Source organism: Balaenoptera acutorostrata, chromosome 18 (genome assembly GCF_949987535.1).
Source record: "Balaenoptera acutorostrata chromosome 18, mBalAcu1.1, whole genome shotgun sequence".
NCBI lineage: Eukaryota > Metazoa > Chordata > Mammalia > Artiodactyla > Balaenopteridae > Balaenoptera > Balaenoptera acutorostrata.
Genome location: NC_080081.1, coordinates 9,756,460 through 9,778,075, shown reverse-complemented (window position 1 = coordinate 9,778,075; position 21,616 = coordinate 9,756,460). Strand labels below are relative to the sequence as shown.

Here is a 21,616-nt window from a genome sequence, read left to right as displayed (position 1 = left end):
CCCGTGTGCCACAACTACTGAGCCCGTGCTCTGCAGTTACTGAAGCCCCCGTGCCTAGAGCCCGTGCTCTGCAACAAGAGAAGCCACTGCAATGAAGACCCAACACAGCCAAAAATAAATAAAAATAAATTTAAAAAAATAAAATGCACAAACCATTCTTAGCTCACAAGCTGTAGAAATAAAGCCCGTGGACCAGGTCTGGTGTGTGGGTTTGCAGACCTGTGCAATGGAGCCATTTGGGCGCATCCAGGATCCTGGATTCTACTGATACTTTCTGGCATGTACCCTAAAGAAACTCTCACACAACTGGACACAAAGTGCGAACATATTAGTTGCAACAGTATAAGAGCAAAACATTGGAAAACAACCTAAATATCTACCAGGAAGGGAACTGAGAAGCAAATATGGCATATTCAGTCAATGGACTACTATATGACTCTATATATTAATGACTGAATTAGCTTTATGTGTATTAAGATGAAAAGATTTCAAAAACAATACTTGGTTAAAAACTCAACTGAGGGGCTTCCCTGGTGGCGCAGTGGTTGAGAGTCTGCCTGCTAATGCAGGGGACACGGGTTCGAGCCCTGGTCTGGGAAGATCCCACATGCCACGGAGCAGCTGGGCCCGTGAGCCACAGTTGCTGAGCCTGCGCGTCTGGAGCCTGTGCCCCGCGACGGGAGGGGCCGCGATAGAGAAAGGCCCGCGCACCGCGATGAAGAGCGGTCCCCGCACCGCGATGAAGAGTGGCCCCCGCTTGCCGCAACTGGAGAAAGCCCTCGCACGAACCGAAGACCCAACACAGCCAAAAATAAATAAATAAATAAATAAATAAATAAGAAAATCCTAAAAAAAAATATCTTTAAAAAACTCAACTGAGAATATACGTAGAGCTTGATACTATTTATTCTGAAAATTGCTACTCCTAATGATTTGTAAGGAGGGAAACACCTGATGAAAGGTAAATTGGCCTCAGCATGGAGCAGGGTCATAACAGCAAGAGAAGTATGCACACCACGCATCTCCCATCTCCCCCAGGGATGGCCATCAGTGCACTGGAGCAGCACTCTCAAACTGAAAAATAATATTGATCTTAAAAACTAAGGGTAGGGGCTTCCCTGGTGGCGCAGTGGTTGAGAATCTGCCTGCCAATGCAGGGGACACGGGTTCGAGCCCTGGTCTGGGAAGATCCCACATGCCACGGAGCAGCTAGGCCCGTGAGCCACAACTACTGAGCCTGCACGTCTGGAGCCTGTGCTCCGCAACAAGAGAGGCCGCGATAGTGAGAGGCCTGCGCACCGCGATGAAGAGTGGCCCCCGCTTGCCGCAACTGGAGAAAGCCCTTGCACAGAAACGAAGACCCAACACAGCCATAAATAAATAAAAATAAAATTAAATTAAAAAAAAACAAAACTAAGGGTATAAAATGTCTGTAGATGATAACCTTAAATTAAAAACATTCTATATTTTTAATGGATACATATATGTGTGGGAAACTACTGTAATCCATTGATTTTAAGGTGCACATTTATCTTCACATTTTAACAATCTGAAATTGGGATGCACCTTACAATCTATGCGTATAGTTTAATTGTTGTTTTTTTGGTTAATGTTACACAAAATATGAGTCTTTTCAGAGTTGATAGTATGCTAAATTTAGTAAAATATGATTTAAAAACTGGAAGACAGATTCGTATCCAATTCATCATAGGGATTGTCTGGGAGAAGGGGTGTGGGGAAAGACGAAAAGAGAGACGGACTTGGGCATAAATGATACTTTAAACTGATCAATAATACTTTACTTCTATAAATTAAAAACATCTGAAATAGCAAGAACATTTTAGCATTTATTCATATATAGCTTGAAATGCTCACACCATCTTATTTAAACTTGAAGGAACGCAGTGTTGGTGATAGTTACAATCATCCTCTTAAACCATGGCTGAAACATCCTCAGAAATACAAGTTCACCTCACATGTACATGGCAACCTTGGAAACTAGGTGTGTTGGGCCTTATTATTCTCACTTTCAGATATAACGCAACACAGAGATCAGAGAAGTTGTCTGATTCTCCCAAAGTCACATCTAGTGACTAGCAGAGAGAGATCCTGAATCTAGGTTTTTGGACTTCAAGTCTGGAGTCTTGTACTCCACTATATTTACCAGACTGCCCTCATTGACATGTAGACTTCTCAATTCTCAATTGCTTTACAGATTTGAAAAAATTATGATCAAAAGAACAAACGATTTCAATTTTCAGTTTTAGAACTACTTTTTGAAAATCACAATGAAAAAAATTACTGTACAATGAGTGTTTTGGGCAGACACTTAAATCAGTAGAATGAAGGTGTGTAATTAGATATGGGTTTTCAAGCTGTGCTCTGTAGATTCCTAAAGGCTCAAGTGAATCTCAGTGAATATGCTTACATATTGTGTTAGTCTCTGACTTAAGAATCAAATCTTTAAGTGTGAAAAATCTGCAGTGGGGAGAGCAGAAGATTATATTGTTTTAATATAACAACAATTAGACAGATTATTCCCATACATAGATGATTTCAACCATCTATCCTGCATTTAACCCATGATCAATAGTCTCCAAGCTATTCCATAGTCTTAAAGGAACTTAAACACATAGTAGGTGCTTAATAAACATTAGTTGAGTTCATGAATAAATGAATGAATGAATGAATGAATGACACAGATTAGAGATCCTGTCAGGGAGGACGCAAAGGCCTTAGGCCAAGTGCCTGCCAACACCAGTGCCGCCAGATTCGTCTTTAGAAGCCAGACCTCCATTCCCACTGCTCAGTGTTCTTTCCTTTCGTGAATATTTTTAAAGTCACCCCGTGTAAAAATGCCAAAACTATTTCTACGTGATTCCACTATTTGAGCCCAGGACCTTCCGCCACATAACAATGTATTCTCATACACCTTTTGATGGACGTGTTATCGTTTTGAAGGTCTCTGCCTATAGCAAATGCGACCTCTAGTTTAACGCATGTAGTTTCTCCAGCACTTATTTGATTCATAGACATTTAGATTTGGAAGGGACCTTAGAGGTTGTATGTAATTTGTTTTATCTTAGTGACTTGGGCAGAGGTTTGATTTGCTGCAGACATTTTCAGTGACAATGACAAGCTTCAGAATCTAGGGAAGCAGCAATAAATAGTTGCAAGACCCTGGGCTTTGAGACCAGGCAGACTTGGGAATGTTCTGGCTCTAACATTTACACTCTCTGTGACACTGGGCAAATTAACTCCTCAGTTTCATCATCTGTAATGTGGGAATGTGACCTAACTTTGTTGTTCCAGATATTAGGAATAAAATTATAAAGAATTTTGCCACCCAATAAAGACTAGCAGTTGTTTATATTTCCTGTGTTCCTGATGAAGGGTAACATTCTGGGTCCTTACCTTGGAACTCTTAGCATAATATCAGAGATTAAATTTGGTTCTTAAATATGTACAAATTTATTATATGAAGATGTACATTTGGCATTAGAAAGACCTAAGAATTACATCCCTTAGTATGTCATAGGCCATATTTCATAACTTTTTCCTACCTTTTTAATAGAAATACATCGAAGAGAAAAATCTGTGTGACAGAGGAAAATGTTTCCTGGATCTTGGTATTCAGTTTTTATCACGCTTTTTACAATATTTGCAGCCATGTGTTTTATTTTTCCCCATGTGTTTCTTTTAGTCATACAAAGTGTAGTAACACTGAGCTGGTTTCTAATTAACTGACTGCACCCTGAGGTCTCCAGCTTCTGTTTTCAGTTTAATTACAGCTGTGAAGAAGATGCAGTGAAACTGAAGAGAGTGTCTCCACATGATAAAAAAATAATAATAACGTAGTTCTGGTTTGATCCTTAGATCGCTGAGGGTGTGAATGCTTAGAGATGGGTAAGTCAGTACATGGATGTGGGATTTCCATTTTGTTTTATCTTGTTTTCCCTCATGTAAACCACTTGACCTTGATGGAGACAACTTCTTACTTAGATCTGAAATCTAGTTCCTCAAGTAGCTCTTTGATTCATATACATTTAGAATGGAAGGGACCTCACCCAACGGGACTACTCTACCTTGGTTCTCTGGTTCTGATTCTGAAATTGACAATAGGCCAAAAATCTGTTGATGTCCATTCCATTATGAATTGTAAGACATAATTGAAAAGAAATGCTAAACTCACCAGAGTGGCGAAGAGGTGATACAGAATGAAATAGATGGCGACCACTGGTGCCCACATGTGTCCCACGGCATTTAGCGTTTGGTCCATGACGTCAACCCATCCTTCCTGGGTAAGGATCTGGAACATGGACATAAATGCCTACAGAGGAAAAGAATGGAAGTATTAAACACCAGCCTTGGGCTTACATGCAACTTAGAACTAGTATATGGTGTTGAGGACTTTGATTTCAATATTATGGATTCAGCAGGGAAAAAACAGCCTTCATTCAACAGATAGGAAAGGTCTAAGAACAAAGATTCTAAAAGCCTGATATCTAGCTATTCAATGTGGAAAACTAAAATAATTACCCTGAATTAAAATTAGCTTTGTTGGTGGTAAATACTGCTGATCAAATCAGAACAAAATTCAGGAACCTTTGCTTATTTCCTTTCTTGTTTTTCCCTTTTAGCAAGCTAACTATTTAACATTTCCAGTGGATTACTGTATTTTTTTTTTTTTTTTGCTATTAAGCACAACTTATTTTTATAGTGAATTACATTTGATTGTCTAAAGGCAAATGAGAATAATAACATTAATTTTACTTTTTTAGTATCCATCTATCAAATTATTTCAGTTATATTAAAAACATGAGACTCTTTAAAAAAGAAATTTTTCTAAATGATATGGCCATGCTAAGCAACTTAATAAAGATGATCACAATTTTCATGATTTTTAAAAAATATTTTCAAGACAGTCAAGACCATGGAAGAAACCCCAAGATCAACAATAAAATAAAATAAATAAAATAATTAAAACTAGAGCATTCCAACAAAAGCCAGCCTAACTAAAAGACTCATTCTCTCTCTGCAAAGATCTTTGGTTAGTTTCATTCCTACATGTTTTTATCATTAAATATATATATCCATCATTGACTCATGTATCTTGTACACATTAGTGGTCAATAAATGTTTCTTAATGAGAACCTATGATGATGTTGGGGAAAGTTGACAATTGGAATCTAGTGACTCTAAAAAAATCTTTACAGACTTTAGTATAATGGAAGACATAAATTGAATTCTCAGGTATTGGGATTCCAAGAAATGAGGTCCAGGATAATACAAAGATGGACTGAGCCCAAGATAAAAGCTCTGTTACACTGATAGTATCTTAGAGGCAAAATGGATGCTAAAGATAACCTAACCTGACTCATTCTTTTTGATGATAAGGAAAAAGAGGCTTAAAGATGGGTGATTATCCCAAAGTCACTCTATTAATTTGTGGCACTAACAGAAGTAGCACCAGGCATTATGATTCCAAAGCAAGTACTTTTCCAAGTATTGCTTCCTGTGTTCAGTGAAGTCTGGAATCTACTACTTCCCAGGCCTCATTGTGCAGTAAGCTCTCTTACCAGTTTTCTTTACTAGGGATAAGTAAATTAACTTTTTTTTACAAGTGCGATGTTCAATGCTCAGCACATAATAGGCCTTTTTGAACAAAGGAACAATGCATTGTTAAATGAATCTTGAACTAGGAGATAAGTTTTTTCTCTTACCCTTTGTCCATGTGTGAAACACTTAACCTCTCCTTGAGTTAATTTTTCTATAATATCATCATCCTACAAAGTGTTTCCTTAATGAAAGCATGAAGTATGTTGTTACTGATACTTCAACACGGCATCAACAAGGACAGTGTAATACTTTCCTCGACAGGGTGCCAAAGAGAATATTAGCTTTAGCTCATCCTAAAAATGCTTCAGAGAATTTTTCAACACATTGTTTAACCTCATAAGTATGCCAGAACCTATCACTGAGGGCAATTATTTTTTCCCTGTGTTTTTTTTTCTATTGAATATTTATTATATCTGAATGCAAGCAACACAAGTTCCAAAGATGATTCACATAAAAATATCAGATCTTCTTCAACAGAGCTATCGCCAGCGTGAAAGTGTGTGGACATCCAAGAGACTCTACAGTAAAAGGGGGAAGAGTCAAAACACCTACCAGGATACAAGGAATTTTTCTGGACATGGATTTCTTTCCCCAAAAGTGACAGGAAAGCTTCTGATTAAGTCCAACAGATTTATTCTTGGTACCTAGAGGCCAAAAATTCAGGTGTACCTTTCCGCTGCCTTGGGCAGAAACCAACTTAATGTGTTTTCATCTACGGCATTAGCTTTCACGAATACTCAGCTACTATGCATTCAGTAAATGCTCGGGAACATGAAGCTAGGGGTTTATAACCTGTTGCTGTGAGACAAGCAATGTGAGCAAGAATGTCGGGTTATCCTCTACTCTTTTCAGAGTTTCAAAAGAAAACAAGTCTCACTTCTGCCCAGCTCAGCCACCTGAAAGTGCATACATACTATGAGATGCTGTGACTTATATTTGAGAGCAAAGCTTTCTGTTACAACGTGATTGGTGTTTATAGTCACTTACATCAATAGACCAGTGAAAGGCAGGGCCATGAAATACTTCTATTACAGGCTGAAAAATAAGTTGTGTCCTGCACGAGGGGTACGTTATCAGTTTTGTTGAGATTTTATCTGGGAATTTAAATCCCAGTGACAGTCTGTTTGAGATGTGAATCAAATACACTTACTGACTTATATTGTCTGCAGGATCTGTGTTCCTTGAGGAGCCTGTTTATGTTATTTATTTGGACATGGATTATCAGTGGTTCCTGAAGACTTGATGTGTTGGGGACTGAGATGAGGAAGACATGGCTTCTTAAGAAATTTATAATAGGAGTGGAAGAAAAAGATGAACATGGCCAACTCTAAGAAATGGAAGAACGAAAAATATGGTGCGTTAAGAGAAATATGGCAAAGCTATAAGAAGCAAGATGGAAGGACAGATGTATTCCTCTTGGATGAGTCAAGAATAGCTTGGAGAAAATGATAGCAACTGACTTCCATGAGGAAGACGAGTAGGATTTAAATGGTGGAGAAGGGGGTCATGAACAAAGGCCTGGAGGAAGTTGTTTCTTTTCTCCAAGTTCCCTGTTCATGTGTTATGCCATTTCCTATCCTGTTGACCTTTATGTTCCCCGTATTGATGTCAACCAGCTCTTTATAAATTAAGAAAATTAATCTTATATCTGCCATATATTTTCCCCTATCTTTTAATGGTATTTTTTTACAAAACTAAATTTTAAATTTCAATGTGGTTTAATTTGCCATTCCTTTTATTTAAGGTGTTTATATTTTGCTTAAAAAGACTTCTCTCACTGCAAGATTAGATATAAATGTACCTATACGTTTCCTTATTTTATTATGCTTAACATTTGAACCAGAAATCACTGTTTAAATCAGTTTAAATCTGGAATTTATTTTGGTATAAGAAATGAGACAGAAATCAATCTTATTTTTCTTTTCAATAGGTGATCAGTTGATTCAGCACAATATAATTTAAAAAATCTGTCTTTTCTTCACTAATTTGAAAAATCCCTTGCATCATACATTGAATACTCATACACTTTCAGCTCTATTTCTAAACTTTCTATTCTTTTCCATCTATTTATTTCATCTCCAAATTGCCTAATCTTTGTACATTTTAATAAGTGGTAGTTACTAGCCCCTCCTCATAAGCTTTTGTTTTCAGAATTTTAAAATTTATTTTTATATGTTAATTGCCCCAAAATATCCTCTTGTTTTATTCATTGGAATCACATGAATCTAAGAAAAATTGATATTATCTTCCAGTCTCAAAGAAAGGCATATCTTTCCATTTATCCATTTATCAAGTCTTTACTCAAGATTCTGGACAAAGATTTCATTTTATATAGTTTCTGTCCATTTCTTGTTAAGCTCATTCTTAATATTACTTTTCAAAAACTTAATCAAGGTGATACCATATGATTAAAAATGTTACATAGTAAAGAAGCCTGATGATGGCTTTCTTAACAGATAATAAGCAATGGCCATATGCTTCAGTATCTCAGTCCCACTTCCCAGAAGCCACTGCTTTTAACCACTTTTGTTTTTACTTCTGGTGGTGCTACCCACATCCCCATTCAGTATTTCTTGATTTATCTACCTTAGACAGAGACTTCTGTTCAACAATATTTACATTTTGTTTTTTAGTCATGATTGGGTCTTCCATGCTTGTTAGTACATTGATAATCAATAGACTGATAGTCAATATGTTGACTATGAAAATATTGCTATGTAATACTGTTATCCTGGTAATGTTCTAGGATAATACTTCCTCCTTCAGGCCTCAATATTATGATATGTTTGGTACTAGAAGGTAAATGTTCAAGGTTAAGTGGAGACCGTTTTCTTACTTTCCCCTAATTTCTCAGAATCTGGCCCAGTTTAATTTACTTTATTTGAATCACAGCGTTCTTATACAATTTTTAGTTTAGTTTTGTTTTGGTTGAGAGTTTCTGATTGTTTTTTGACATGTTTCCTTGGGAAAAGAAATATATGCTTTCCTCCTTCTACCTTAAATAGCTTCCAGATTATCAAACATTTTACTTATTGTTTGAAATAAATTCCACTTTTCCTCTCCTACACATGTCCTTCTTGGAGCATTCAATTACCCAGAAACCATTTGATTCTTACTCTCAGACATTTTCCTTGGAGTCCTCTTACTGCTGTTTTAATTTGGACTAATTACCTTCTAGACCTACTCCACAATTGTCAAAGCCTTTTTAAAAAAAATTTTATTGAAGTATGGTTGATTTACAATGCTGTATTTAATTTCTGCTGCATGTGAATATAGTTCCCTGTGCTATACAGTAGGACCCTGTTGTTTATTATCCATTCTATATATGATAGTTTACATCTGCTAACTCCAAACTCCCAATCCATCCCTCCCCCACCCCTCTCCCTCTTGGCAACCACAAGTTTGTTCTCTATATTTGTGAGTCTGTCTTTGTTTCATAGATATGTTTATTTGTGTTGTATTTTATTTAATTAATTTATTTGTTTATCTTTAATTGGAGTGTAATTGCTTTACAATGTTGTGTTAGTTTCTGCCACACAGAGAAGTGAATCAGCCATAAGCGTACACACATCCCCTCCCTCTTGGACCTCCCTCCCCTCCGCCACCATCCCACCCAACTAGGCCATCGCAGACCACCGGGCTGAGCTCCCTGTGCTACACAGCAGGTTCCCACTAGCTATCTATTTTACTCATGGTAGTGTATTTATGTCAAACCTAATCTCCCAGTTCATCCCACCCTCCCCTTCCCCCACTGTGTCCACACATCTGTTCTCTATGTCTGCCTTAGATTCCACATATAAATGATATCATATGGTATTTGTCTTTCACTTATTTACTTTGCTTAGTATGATAATCTCTAGGTCCATCCATGCTGCTGCAAATGCAAAGCCTTCATTTTTAACTTTCTCATCTAGATCTTTTATTCCCTCTAATATAGTGTCAGAAAGTGATCCCAGAATCTCATACCCATTATCAGAGTCCTGTTTCAATTTGTCAGCTAGATTTTCTTCTCTATATTTTGCTGTCTCAGTATGAGGAGAGGGGTTTGCAGGGAGAGAAGTATTAGCTGAGGCCATGGGCAGCTATGCTTGAAATATCAGGCTTCAGATATTTCCCCACTGTGGGTAGATTCTGGAAATCTTTATTGCTGCCAGCCCATCAGTCTCAGGTGTTCACTTCCTCTAATTCACCGGCTTCCTTCCAGCATCACTAGCACTCCGTTGACTCCAGGTGAGGGCAAAGACAGGTTGATTCTGTTGGTCTTGGTCCTCTGGGTACCAGGAGAGGACAGCTGGGTCTCTCCCATCACTGTCTCCCTGGGGCTCCTGTTCCCTCCTGGTTTCTGTTTTCTTCCTTTCTCTTCATCCTTTCACTATGCTGAATTTTTGTTTATTATGGGAGATTCCTAGTTTTCAGAAATTATGATCATTTTGCTTTCACTCTCAAGCTTTCTTCCCAGCTGGGAAAATAAAAATGGTGCAACCTAGAAGTTTATGTTGCCTCTGGTAAAACGGGGTGCATCAATCACGTCTACATCTGTGGGAGATTCTTGATGTCTTTTCCAGGGCTCTGCACATCCCCACAGCCTGAGGCTCTCAAACTGAGGGAGATGAGAACATATTTTACGATTTGCTTTTCCAATGTAATTTCTTCTCAACTTCTGGGAAACAGGCTTCAGGCACGAGCCTGGAGTGTTCATCCTCTCTCTCTGATTCTCTCTCTCTCTCTTCCTCCCTCCATCTTTCCTAGTAGCTGCTATTCAAAGATAATGGTGTGAAATTGTGGCCTTTTCTTTGTGTGGTTACTGCTGGTATAATTTTTTCCAGGCTGATAATTAATTGTTTTATTCGTTTCTGTAGGTTTTCAGGACAGAAGGTCTGTGCTTTTTGCTATTTTACCCCCCAAGTCCAATCCTACAGATATAAATAGGGATAAAGACTCCATTTACAAGTGCTTTTTCTTTTTTGTGTCTAATGACATAATCACATATTAAACGCCGCTGTGCAGGTCAGGCTCTGTTCACACTGCAGGTGCCTGGCGGCAGCTAACTGAGTCAAGGATAAGCAGCTAACCCGAGAACAGCCCAGCTGCAGAGGACGGGATCGGGAGCAAACAACTCTGCCCCATCAGGGAAGAACAAAAGCAATCAAAAACATCTCTAATGGACTATCATACAGAGTGAAGGAAGTCAGAAAGAGAAAAACAAATGCCATATGCTAACACACATATATGGAATCTAAAAAAAAAAAAAAGAAAGGTTCTGAAGAACCTAGGGGCAGGACAGGAATAAAGACGCAGCAGATGTAGAGAATGACTTGAGGACACGGGGAGGGGGAAGGGTAAGCTGGGACGAAGTGAGAGAGTGGCATGGACATATATACACTACCAAATGTAAAATAGCTAGCTAGTGGGAAGCAGCCGCATAGCACAGGGAGATCAGCTCGGTGCTTTGTGACCACCTAGAGGGGTGGGATAGGGAGGGTGGGAGGGAGACGCAAGAGGAAGGAGATATGGGGATGTATGTATACGTATAGCTGATTCACTTTGTTATATAGCAGAAACTAACACACCATTGTAAAGCTATTATACTCCAATAAAGATGTTAAAAAGAAATCTCTAATGATTTCAAGTGGACGCTACAGTGAAAAATCACACTGTTAGCAGTAGGATCTGGACGTGAACGACTAAATGGAGACTGGCTATGCAGTCTGGTAGGAGCAAGAAGGGGTCACGACAAAGTCAGAGTTGTAATTATAAGCACATTGATATTCCAAGGAAGGAACATCTCTGAATGAACAGAAGTGGGAAAGAAATGCACTAAAGAGACTGCAATGATGTTCACTGAATGGAGAAGGAAGGTTTTGAAAATCATTAGCCTGATGAGTACCTCTTTCTAATCGTAGTGTGATGTATTCCTTGGGTATGTGGGAGCAAAGCGAAGGGCGTGAACGAGGGTAGAGGGTGAAAGCCATAAGACCAGAGTGTGAGGAAGTGAGCTGTTCCAGGGATGATGCAGGAGAAAACACATCTAAGAGCAGAGAACAAGGTCTTGGATCACTGAAGGGTCTAAGCACCTCTCTGTAGGGCCACTCAATTCACCACCAGCCCTTCTCAGGATCTTTTGCTGGTTTCTCCTCAATTTCCGAATCTCTAAATGTTGCAGAGCCTCGGGGCTTGGTCCTCAGATCTCTTTCTTGTCTCTCAACACTCACTAACTGGTTGATCTCATCCATTATAATGCCTTTAAATACGGTCTATGTACTGATGACACCCACATCTGTATATCCAGCCCCACATCCAGAATCAACTCCATATCTCCACTTGGGTGTCTATCTAACAGGGATCTCAAACATCAGATGTCCCAAATCAAACTCTTCAGGCCCTGCTCCCTAAATCTGTTCTTCCTACACTTCTTCCCGTCTTGTAAAATGACAAATCCATTTTTCAAGTTACTCATGCCAATGACCTCACAGACATCTCTCTGGTCCTTCTCATTTCCCCACATCCTACGTCCAATCTGCCAGGAAACCCTGCTAAAGCCACCCTTGGTTCAGGTCTCAGTTCCACATTTATCCCCAATATTCCTTAATATTCCTACCAAAGCATCTAATATTGTAGTTTCCCTCTTAGTGGCCTTACATTTTGGTGCTGTACTTTCCTGCCATAAACTGAGATTGGGAGACTTGAATAAAAATAAGATCATCAAAACGGGGAGGAAGGGGAATAAACACGTATTTTTACAGCTTCTCTTTTGTTCAGTTAGCACCCCTTACACACTGATCCCAGGTGGGGTGAACAGCATCCCTGGGACCACGCTTCCACCAGGGCCGCTGAGGGCCCACACCATAGAGTTGGCTGGTTCCTCAATGACAGGACGTCCTTCTCTCTCTCTCAAGGCCCCATTTCGGACCCCAAATCTCTTTCTGATAGATCTTCTTAGAGTTAGGTGAAAGCAAAGCAAGGGTATTCTCCTATGTTGAAATAACAGGCTGAAAGTTCTTGTCTAGACCTTGTAAAGTAGTTCTTAGCCTTTAAAAAATATATATCATGGATGCTCTTTGATAACTTGATGACCCAAAGCATATTTTGGTTTTTAGTATGTGTGGGTATCAATTTAGGTTAAGAAAATTACATATTTTAAGAAGTAGGTGAGGGGGCTTCCCTGGTGGCGCAGTGGTTGAGAATCTGCCTGCTAATGCAGGGGACACGGGTTCGAGCCCTGGTCTGGGAGGATCCCACATGCCACGGAGCGGCTGGGCCCGTGAGCCACAAATACTGAGCCTGCGCATCTGGAGCCTGTGCTCCGCAACAAGAGAGGCCGCGATAGTGAGAGGCCCGCGCACTGCGATGAAGAGTGGCCCCCACTTGCCGCAACTGGAGGAAGCCCTTGCACAGAAGCAAAGACCCAACACAGCCATGAATAAATAAATAAATAATTAATTAATTAAAGGTGCTAATAATTAAAAAAAAAAAGATGTTTTAAAAAAAAAAGTAGGTGAGTAAACATCTAGGTTTTCGTTAACAGAGAGAGAGCAGAAAATGCAGTATGATTCTATTTGTAATATACGTATCTAGATATGCTTTGTGTGCATAAAGACGCTTGAAGCCTACACAATAAACTTGGAACTCTGAGGACTGGCATGGGAAGGACTGAGGAACTAGGGAAGGGGGTAAATATTCTTTTTTTTGAACTTTTTAAAGTAACAGCTTTGTTGAGATATGGTTTATATACCATAAAATTCACCTTTTGAAGTAGACAATTTAGTGGTTTTGTTGTCTCACAGTTGTGCAACATCACTACTACCTACGAACTTTTTCATCATCCCCCCAAAACTATGTACCCATAGTGGTCACTCCTCATCCCTCCGTCCTCCAGCCTTCAGCAACCAATAATACGCTTTCTGTCCCCATGGGTCTGTCTACTGTGAACATGTTCTATAAATGGAATCATATAATATGAGGTCAGGGTTCATCCATGCTGTAGTCTGTATCAGCACTTCGTTCCCTTTTATTGCCAAATTATGTTTCATTAGATGGATATACCACATTTTATCTACTCATCAGTTGATGGATATTTGGGTTGTTTCCACTTTTTGGCTATTATAAAGAATGCTCCTGGGGCTTCCCTGGTGGCGCAGTGGTTGGGAATCTGCCTGCCAATGCAGGGGACACGGGTTCGAGCCCTGGTATGGGAAGATCCCACATGCTGCGGAGCAACTGGGCCCATGAACCACAACTACTGAGCCTGCCCGTCTGGAGCCTGTGCTCTGCAACAAGAGAGGCCACGATAGTGAGAGGCCCGCGCACCGCGATGAAGACTGGCCCCCGCTCGCCGCAACTAGAGAAAGCCCTCACACAGAAACGAGGACCCAACACAGCCAAAAATAAAAATAAATTAAAAAAAAAAAAGAATGCTCCTACGAACATTCATGTATGGGTTTTTGGTGGACATAAAAATTACCTTATACTTAATGTATGTTTTTTACTGTGTATTAAAACACATGTAAAACATATATTTACTTTAAAAATATAGACATTAAAAATTTTTAAATGTGGTGAAGAATACAACTCAGGTCATTGACATACAACTTCCATTTTACTATATAATTTGCATCTATCTTATCTATCTTTAGCTGGTTTCCAGGACTCTTTCTCTACAAAAGATTTACCTTCAAAATGAAATGCATTTGATAACTTATATAGTAGCTCAACCTTTTTATTGAGGGTGTCCCTGCTGTGTCTTACTACCAGTCAGCCGTAAAATAGAAGATTTGCCTTGACAGTATTCACTGAGTACAAAAGTGACACCTCCTTCAGTTTTAATTGCCTTAATTATTCACCTACTCAATCTCCTTACTTCTTTTTTTCCCATTCAAATAGGAATAAAATGTAGAGGAGTTTTATCTTCTGAAAAACCCACTGATCTCACAATCCTTTAGTATTTCGCTGTATAGTTTCATTTAAAACTTATTCAACTATTCAAAGTTCTAACAATATTTAAAATGACATCAATACACAGCAAATTTTGGACCTACCTAATGCTGGAGTTAAATTTCTAAAAAGTACACTGGTTGGCAAAATCATGATCAACAAGATCAAGGCCTTATGGAGAATTAGGGGTTGGGAAAAACCAATAAAAATGACACTATATGCATTTAAAAAACTACAGTAAATAAAAACTCTAAGAGTCACCACTTACCGTGGCTAAACTAAGGTGTCCATAAATACAAATACTGTGGATTTGAAATCTGGAGTAAAACCATAGTGCTGTAATGTTAAAGCCATTGGCAATAGCCATTTCTTTACTTCAAATTTCTCCTTGTCTGGTTTAGATGGAATTTCATGGCCTATCAATTCAAATACACTCCTCTCAGTTCTCCAAACTCCATCTTCCTTTTTTGCGAAACTCTCAGGAAACATGCCAACTCCTAGGTGAATCTAACTCTTCATGTCTGCACCTCTCCAGCCCCTCCACTGGCTCCATATGGAGACGGGCTCCGTTCCACCCTGGCCTCCAACAAGACCTCAACACTGCCCAGCAAGCCTCAGCCATGAGCTTTTTTTTTTTTTTTTTTTTAAATTTATTTATTTAATTATTTATGGCTGTGTTGGGTCTTCGTTTCTGTGCGAGGGCTTTCTCCAGTTGCGGCAAGCCGGGGCTACTCTTCATCGCGATGCGCGGGCCTCTCACTATCGCGGCCTCTCTTGTTGCGGAGCACAGGCTCCAGACGCACAGGCTCAGTAATTGTGGCTCACGGGCCTAGTTGCTCCGCGGCATGTGGGATCTTCCCAGACCAGGGCTCGAACCCGTGTCCCCTGCATTGGCAGGCAGATTCTCAACCACTGCGCCACCAGGGAAGCCCCTCAGCCATGAGCTTTTCAAAACTTCTCATCTGATCTAACCTCACCCACCTCATCTCTGCCTTCACTCTCAAGAGATGCCCCTCCCAGAAGGCAGAGCCGAAGGAGAGCAGTTTAAAATAGAGGTTGAATGAGCTGAGGATAAAGACCCTGGCCCTCTGTGAGTTGTAGGGCAGGGACGTAAAGAACCAAGTGTTCAGCTCTGCTGTCACAGGGCCTGAGTTTGGGGTTAAATCGCTGACTGGCTTAGCGGCTCTGGGTAAAGCACGCGGCCGGCCGGCCTGACACCAATCTTCCTCAAATGTGCTATCACATGATCACTCTCTGAAGACTGTTTTAAGAATCAAAATAAAGCGTGTGTGAATACTGTATTATAAACATTAAAGGGCTATACAGGTAATAGTTGGTTTTCTGTTGGTTTTTTTGGCTGTGCTGTGTGGCTTGTGGGATCTAGTTCCCTGACCAGGAATAGAACCCGTGCCCCCTGTAGTGGAAGTGTGAAGCCCTAACCACTGGACCACCAGGGAATTCCCAAATAATATTTTAAATAGTGATTTAAAAATCTGCCCCAAGGAAAAACAACTTCAATTACACTAGTTAGAATTTCAGAATTCTTGTATAGTTCTTACGACTTGAACTTTTTACATCATATACAGTGTGATTCCATTTCTGTAAAGCCCAAAATAATATATGATAAATTATATTTTTAAGAAGATATTTCCTTTAGATACATGAAAGTGTGACAGTGCTTTTTATGGCATCATTTTATTTCATCTTTGAACTAAGTGATTCCTAAGATATCTTCTAGCTATAGGTGTCTACTGTCCTATGCTCTCAATTGGTACTGGCAGTCAATTGGAAAACTTTGTTTTTATACAATATACTTTCTGGTCTATTTTCCTCGACTATACTTTCACTATAAAAACTATAGAATAAGGTTACACTAAATGTTTTGATACTAATAGATACTATAAATTGACTTTTATTGAGTGCTGTCAAGGATAAGAGAATTTACTGAATAAACAGTAAAAATTGTGGTGTTAGCAAGTGGACTGAAAGTAGGGGCTTAATAAAATACTAGCTGTATGTGCTCTAAGCCATCGCATATACTGGAATCTTAAAACGCAATGGAAGACTGACTGAAACTTGTTGTAGGGCCTGGAGAGTTCTGAAGAGTTTAGTTACTAGTGACTTCTACATGACAAAGTTTTTGGAGCTATCTCTCTCCATATACAAACTCTTTAAATTTGAGAGCTGTTGAAATCAACTACCCTTGTTGTTAACAGAAGTGAAACATTAAAATATTAATTTCTCTGTAAAATGACTGCACCTTATTCCTTGTGATTTAGAAAGAAATAAAGTTGAAACTGGTGGTTTCAATTAATTCTGTGACTGCCTTTTATGTTGGCAAGAAAGACCGAGCAGTTCTTTGCCTTTATTTTTTTTTCAAAATGAACCCACATTATTTATTTTGCTTTTATAATTCCTAAAATATGCTTGTTGCCAAGCATTCCATTTAAATGAGTAAAAAGAGAGAGAGGGGAAGAAAAGCCTGTTTACTGGTCAAATTTTAGACTACTATGGAAAAGTCTTGCTGAATCTAGACTAATGTAATTGGCCTTAAATGTCAAAATGAGCTTGAATGTAATTAGAAGCAAAGCAGAAATCAAAATGTTATGCCTATTCCAGCAGCAAATTACTTTAAGTAGAGTCTACACTTAAATATAATTTCAAGACTAAAAGGAAAGATGGCAGAAGCTCATTTGCAAAAACTAGTGAATCTTTTTCTAGTTATGAAAGTGAATGTAGGTATATCTGATCATCTCTTTTCTTACAAATGGTGTGCTTGGGTTAACTTCTACATATAACACCATAAATGACCATGTAGACCAAATCATAGATTTGTACAGTCTCCTAGGACTCTTTCAGGGTAAGATTTAAGAACATGAGAAGAGACACTGAGCCATGACTAGCATTTATACAGTGCTTTGCAGCCCCCAAAGCAGTTCATTGTCCATTATTTAGAGTAAGTTCAGCAATAATCTTGTGTTAGTTACTGTACATTTTGCAGACGGGTAACTGAAATACAGAAGCCTTAAATGACTGATCCAGGTTTGCAGGTAGCAAGCGATGTTTCTGGGTGACTAGGCTGGAATCTGTTGATTTCAAATTCCTGCTGTCCTTTTGGATATTACAGGTAACAAGACATCTTAAGATCCAGTAATTGCTGATCTCCTTTCCTTATCTAAATTACTAAAACAAACAATGCTCTAGTCTAAATCATATTTAAAATTGTTACCTCCTTTGTCTAGCACGGTACTGAGTACATATCTGAAACTGTATTATGCTCAACTGGTTAATAAAAATTAGATATCGCCAGTATTTTTTATGCTTTGCTAAAATAAGCTTCACTTGTTACCATTTTTCCAAATGAAAAAGACACAACCTTTTCAATTTCATGAGAATCTAAAATTACAAACTGTCTTTTAATAATAAAAATATTTTAATAATTTAAGACTTAAACGTTAAAGTTCCTATATTAGAAACATTTATCTTAAGGGAACAAGATCGAGATAAAATGAATGAACTTATATTTTCCCCCTAACAATCTTTCTTGCAGAGCATGATATTTTTAGTTGAAAGGTATACTTCCCACCGATTATGTTAAAATAATTTTGAAATGCAACCATCTAGCTGACAGAACAAACAGCTGTGAAAATGAGACCTGGAGATTTATGCAAATAGGAGACTTCTGAATTAATTTTCCTCATAGAACAGACTGTCAAGTTTCTTGAAGTATTTATGCCCTATTTCTTAATTAGCGATTTTGCTAATGTCAGTCATATTAAATTTTCATAATGTAAATGATGCATTTCACTGGCAAATATGTGCTATAAAATTGTAGATGAAAGTTAATATTTTACTTTGGGTGCAATAGAGATCTAGTAACATATACAAAAGAGACAGTGCTCCTAAGAACATAGATGTACGTCTTACTGTGAAATAAAACTGAGGATTTATTCAGAAAACTTTCGTAACTAAAATACCACCGAGTCTACACAGGGAAGTTCCCAGTGTTTTTTTACTATCCATTTGTAGAACTATGCCCAAGAACAAGGTTTTCCTATTTGGCTTCAAATAGAAAGCAGCATCAGTCAGAAAATGCTTATATTTTTGCATACTAAAAATCCCCACACTTTGGAAATAGTTTGCCTATTTTTTGCTCTCTTTTAATGGGCTTTGATTTCTCATTTCTCTTCAATCTAAGTTCACACATAAGAAGCTTCACTGCAAATTATATTGTCTGCTCTTTTCTATTGCAAACATAAATTTCAAAACCTTGCTTCTATCTTGATAGTGCTTATTTAGTACTCTAACGCCTTGAAAATAAAGTTGATAGTTGTTTACCAATAAATATTTAATTGAAATGACTTGAATTTAATAAAGTTGATTTTATAAGTCATAAACTAAAATTTGTCTTATTATACAACTGAAATTAGTCTTATACAATTTGCATATCCCTGTTATATCTATATTTATACTTTCCTTCATTTAAAATTTTATCAGCTAATGTTCTTATTTTAAAAAATGAGACAATTATTTTTCTTACTGATGTGTAATTATAAATTAAGCTTTTATATCTATCTGTCTACCAACTTACTTACCTATCTCCATTTTTTTAAACCAAGAAGCCATTCATTGTACAAAATTTGGAAGTACAAAAAGGCATAAAGAATAAAATGTTACTTATAATTCAAATGAGGTTGTATATATTTTTTAGAATTTGTTGTAGAATTTGAAAATTCTACCAGTTTATTTTTCCCTAGGGATATACATGTACCGGAAACAAAACTGAATCCAGCTGCAAATATACTGCTGTATTAGGGTTCTTTGCTTGATTTTTGGTCATCACCACTTATGTCACTCATGACTAACCTCATTAATCATTCTGTAAAACTACAGTTTTGGTAACTGTATAATATGCCACCATATTCAAAGTTTACTTAGACATTCTATTATGATTGGACATTCAAGTTGTTTTAAAATTTTCACACTGATAAATAATGCTACAAAGAGCAATTTTTTTGAAGATCGATCTTTGTGTGCACTGTGGATATTTTCTTGGGGTAGACTTCTAGAAATGCAGTTACTAGATCAAAGAGTAAAAATGCTTTTTAGTGTCTTGATACATAATGAAAAACTGATTCTCAGAAAAGTTACACAAATTGCAATGTGTGAGAGGCTCTTCTGTTGGCAATGAGCATTATCATTAACCAAAAACCAAAATAACGAACAAACCTTGTCCATTTGACATGTTCTTACTAACATGTATTACAAATTATGGTTGTACCGTCACATTTTCCTTTGTTTTTAAAAACTACCTATGGTGATTATTTTTGACTTGTTTGAAAATTCAAATGTATCCTTCTTCTAGGCCTAAAAAGTCTCTGACCATCTAAGATGAAAGATGGTCATTTACAAAGATGGTCATTCTACATTTTTACACTTTAAATATCCTTGCTCTAATTAATCAGGGAGTTATTTTGGTACATAGTATGAGAGGGCTTTGGTATCTCCAACATTACTACTAATAATTAGTCTTTTAATCATTCATTGTGATCCTTTCTTCATCATATGTTTTTTCAATGGACATATATGTTTGCCCATTCATCTGTTTGTTAACCCTAAATCATACTCTTTTAATTATCGTAGCCGTATACAGTTTCTTGTCGGTTCTCACTGATTTTTGATGATGCTCCTCACTGCTTTTTTTTTAATAGCATTTATAATGTGGGGAAAATACTTCCTTAACAGGGTAGTTTTGGGGATTCCATTACATGTATGTAGATAACTATGTATGTATATGTGTATCTTTTTTTCAAAGATTTTTTGGATGTAGACCATTTTTAAAGTCTTTATTGAATTTGTTACAATATTGCTTCTGTTTTATGTTTTGGTTTTTTGGCCCTGAGGCATGTGGGACCTTAGTTCCCTGACCAGGGATCGAAACTGCACCCCTTGCATTGGAAGGCAAAGTCTTAACCACTGGACCACCAGGGAAGTCCCTGTATCTCTTTCTTTCTATAAATGTCTATCTATGAAAAGTTCTTGCTATAAGGACCTCACATGTAAAAAATACTTAAATCCAGTAATTATTACTATTAATAATAATGACCTCTGGTGAAATGTTTCTCTAGACTTAATCAGAGATAATTATGCTTCTCTAGAAACTAGCTTGTTTTTACCTCATAATCATTGTTTAATCCATTTCGGTGTATATTTGCTCTAGGAAACATGGACGCCCTCATGATGAACTTTAGGTTTCGTTTTTGCTTCCACTGTAATTTTGATTTTGTTTTCCCTTTAGATTAATTCTTTTAAGTTCTGCTTAAATTTACTGGACCTAGGTATAATTCTTGTTGGATACATTATAGCCTTTTTGGATTAAGGCAAAATAGAATAAACATTTCTTTCCATGTATTGCTCAATTGCCTGCAATTTAAGTCTATTATTATTTATTTAGTTGAATAATGCAGAAATTTGCATTCTTCCTCATGCTCCAAGATAGTATTCCCTTTCCTTTATTTTGTTGTACCTTTCCATAATCCTCCAATTGGTTTTACTTCCTTTTTTTCAATCAACCTGAAACGACATGGCTTATCCAAAGAGACACGAAGTGTGACATTTGCCTACATTGTTAGTGGAATTCTCTTTTTGGTCATTCACATAACTATGCATGCTTTATTGTCAAATTTCTAGAGTTTTTCTTTCAGAAATGTATCCAGTACATTTCTGTTGGATTGAGGTGAGATTTCTGACCTTTGCCCACTGCCTTATTCCTGAGATTCTGAATTGAATTAATGGCGCATGGAAAACTAAAATAACAACAAAAACAATACCACAGACTTAAGTCTGAACTAGGGTTCTTTCTATAGCTAGTCCCTGCCTGTACTGTTTTTCCCCTTTTGTATTGCACAATGCAAGATTACGGGATGCAACCCATCCACTTCCACTTGCCTAGTACAGCTCCCTTCGCCCCCTCACACCCCACCACCCCCCATCTGCACACACATGTACTCAGCTACAGGCATGCTCACTCGCATGCACACGTATATTTTTATCCCGTCTTGTTTCC

General features: G+C 37.9%; 1 protein-coding gene across 1 annotated transcript in view; it reads right to left on the bottom strand.

Moving 5' to 3' along the window:
* The window catches only part of NALCN (sodium leak channel, non-selective), a 283,440-nt gene that overhangs the window by 115,875 nt on the left and 145,949 nt on the right, over positions 1–21,616 (bottom strand). Inside the window, 1 exon segment of the mRNA XM_057532605.1 lies at positions 4,193–4,330. Within this exon segment, the coding sequence (XP_057388588.1) occupies positions 4,193–4,330 (138 nt within the window).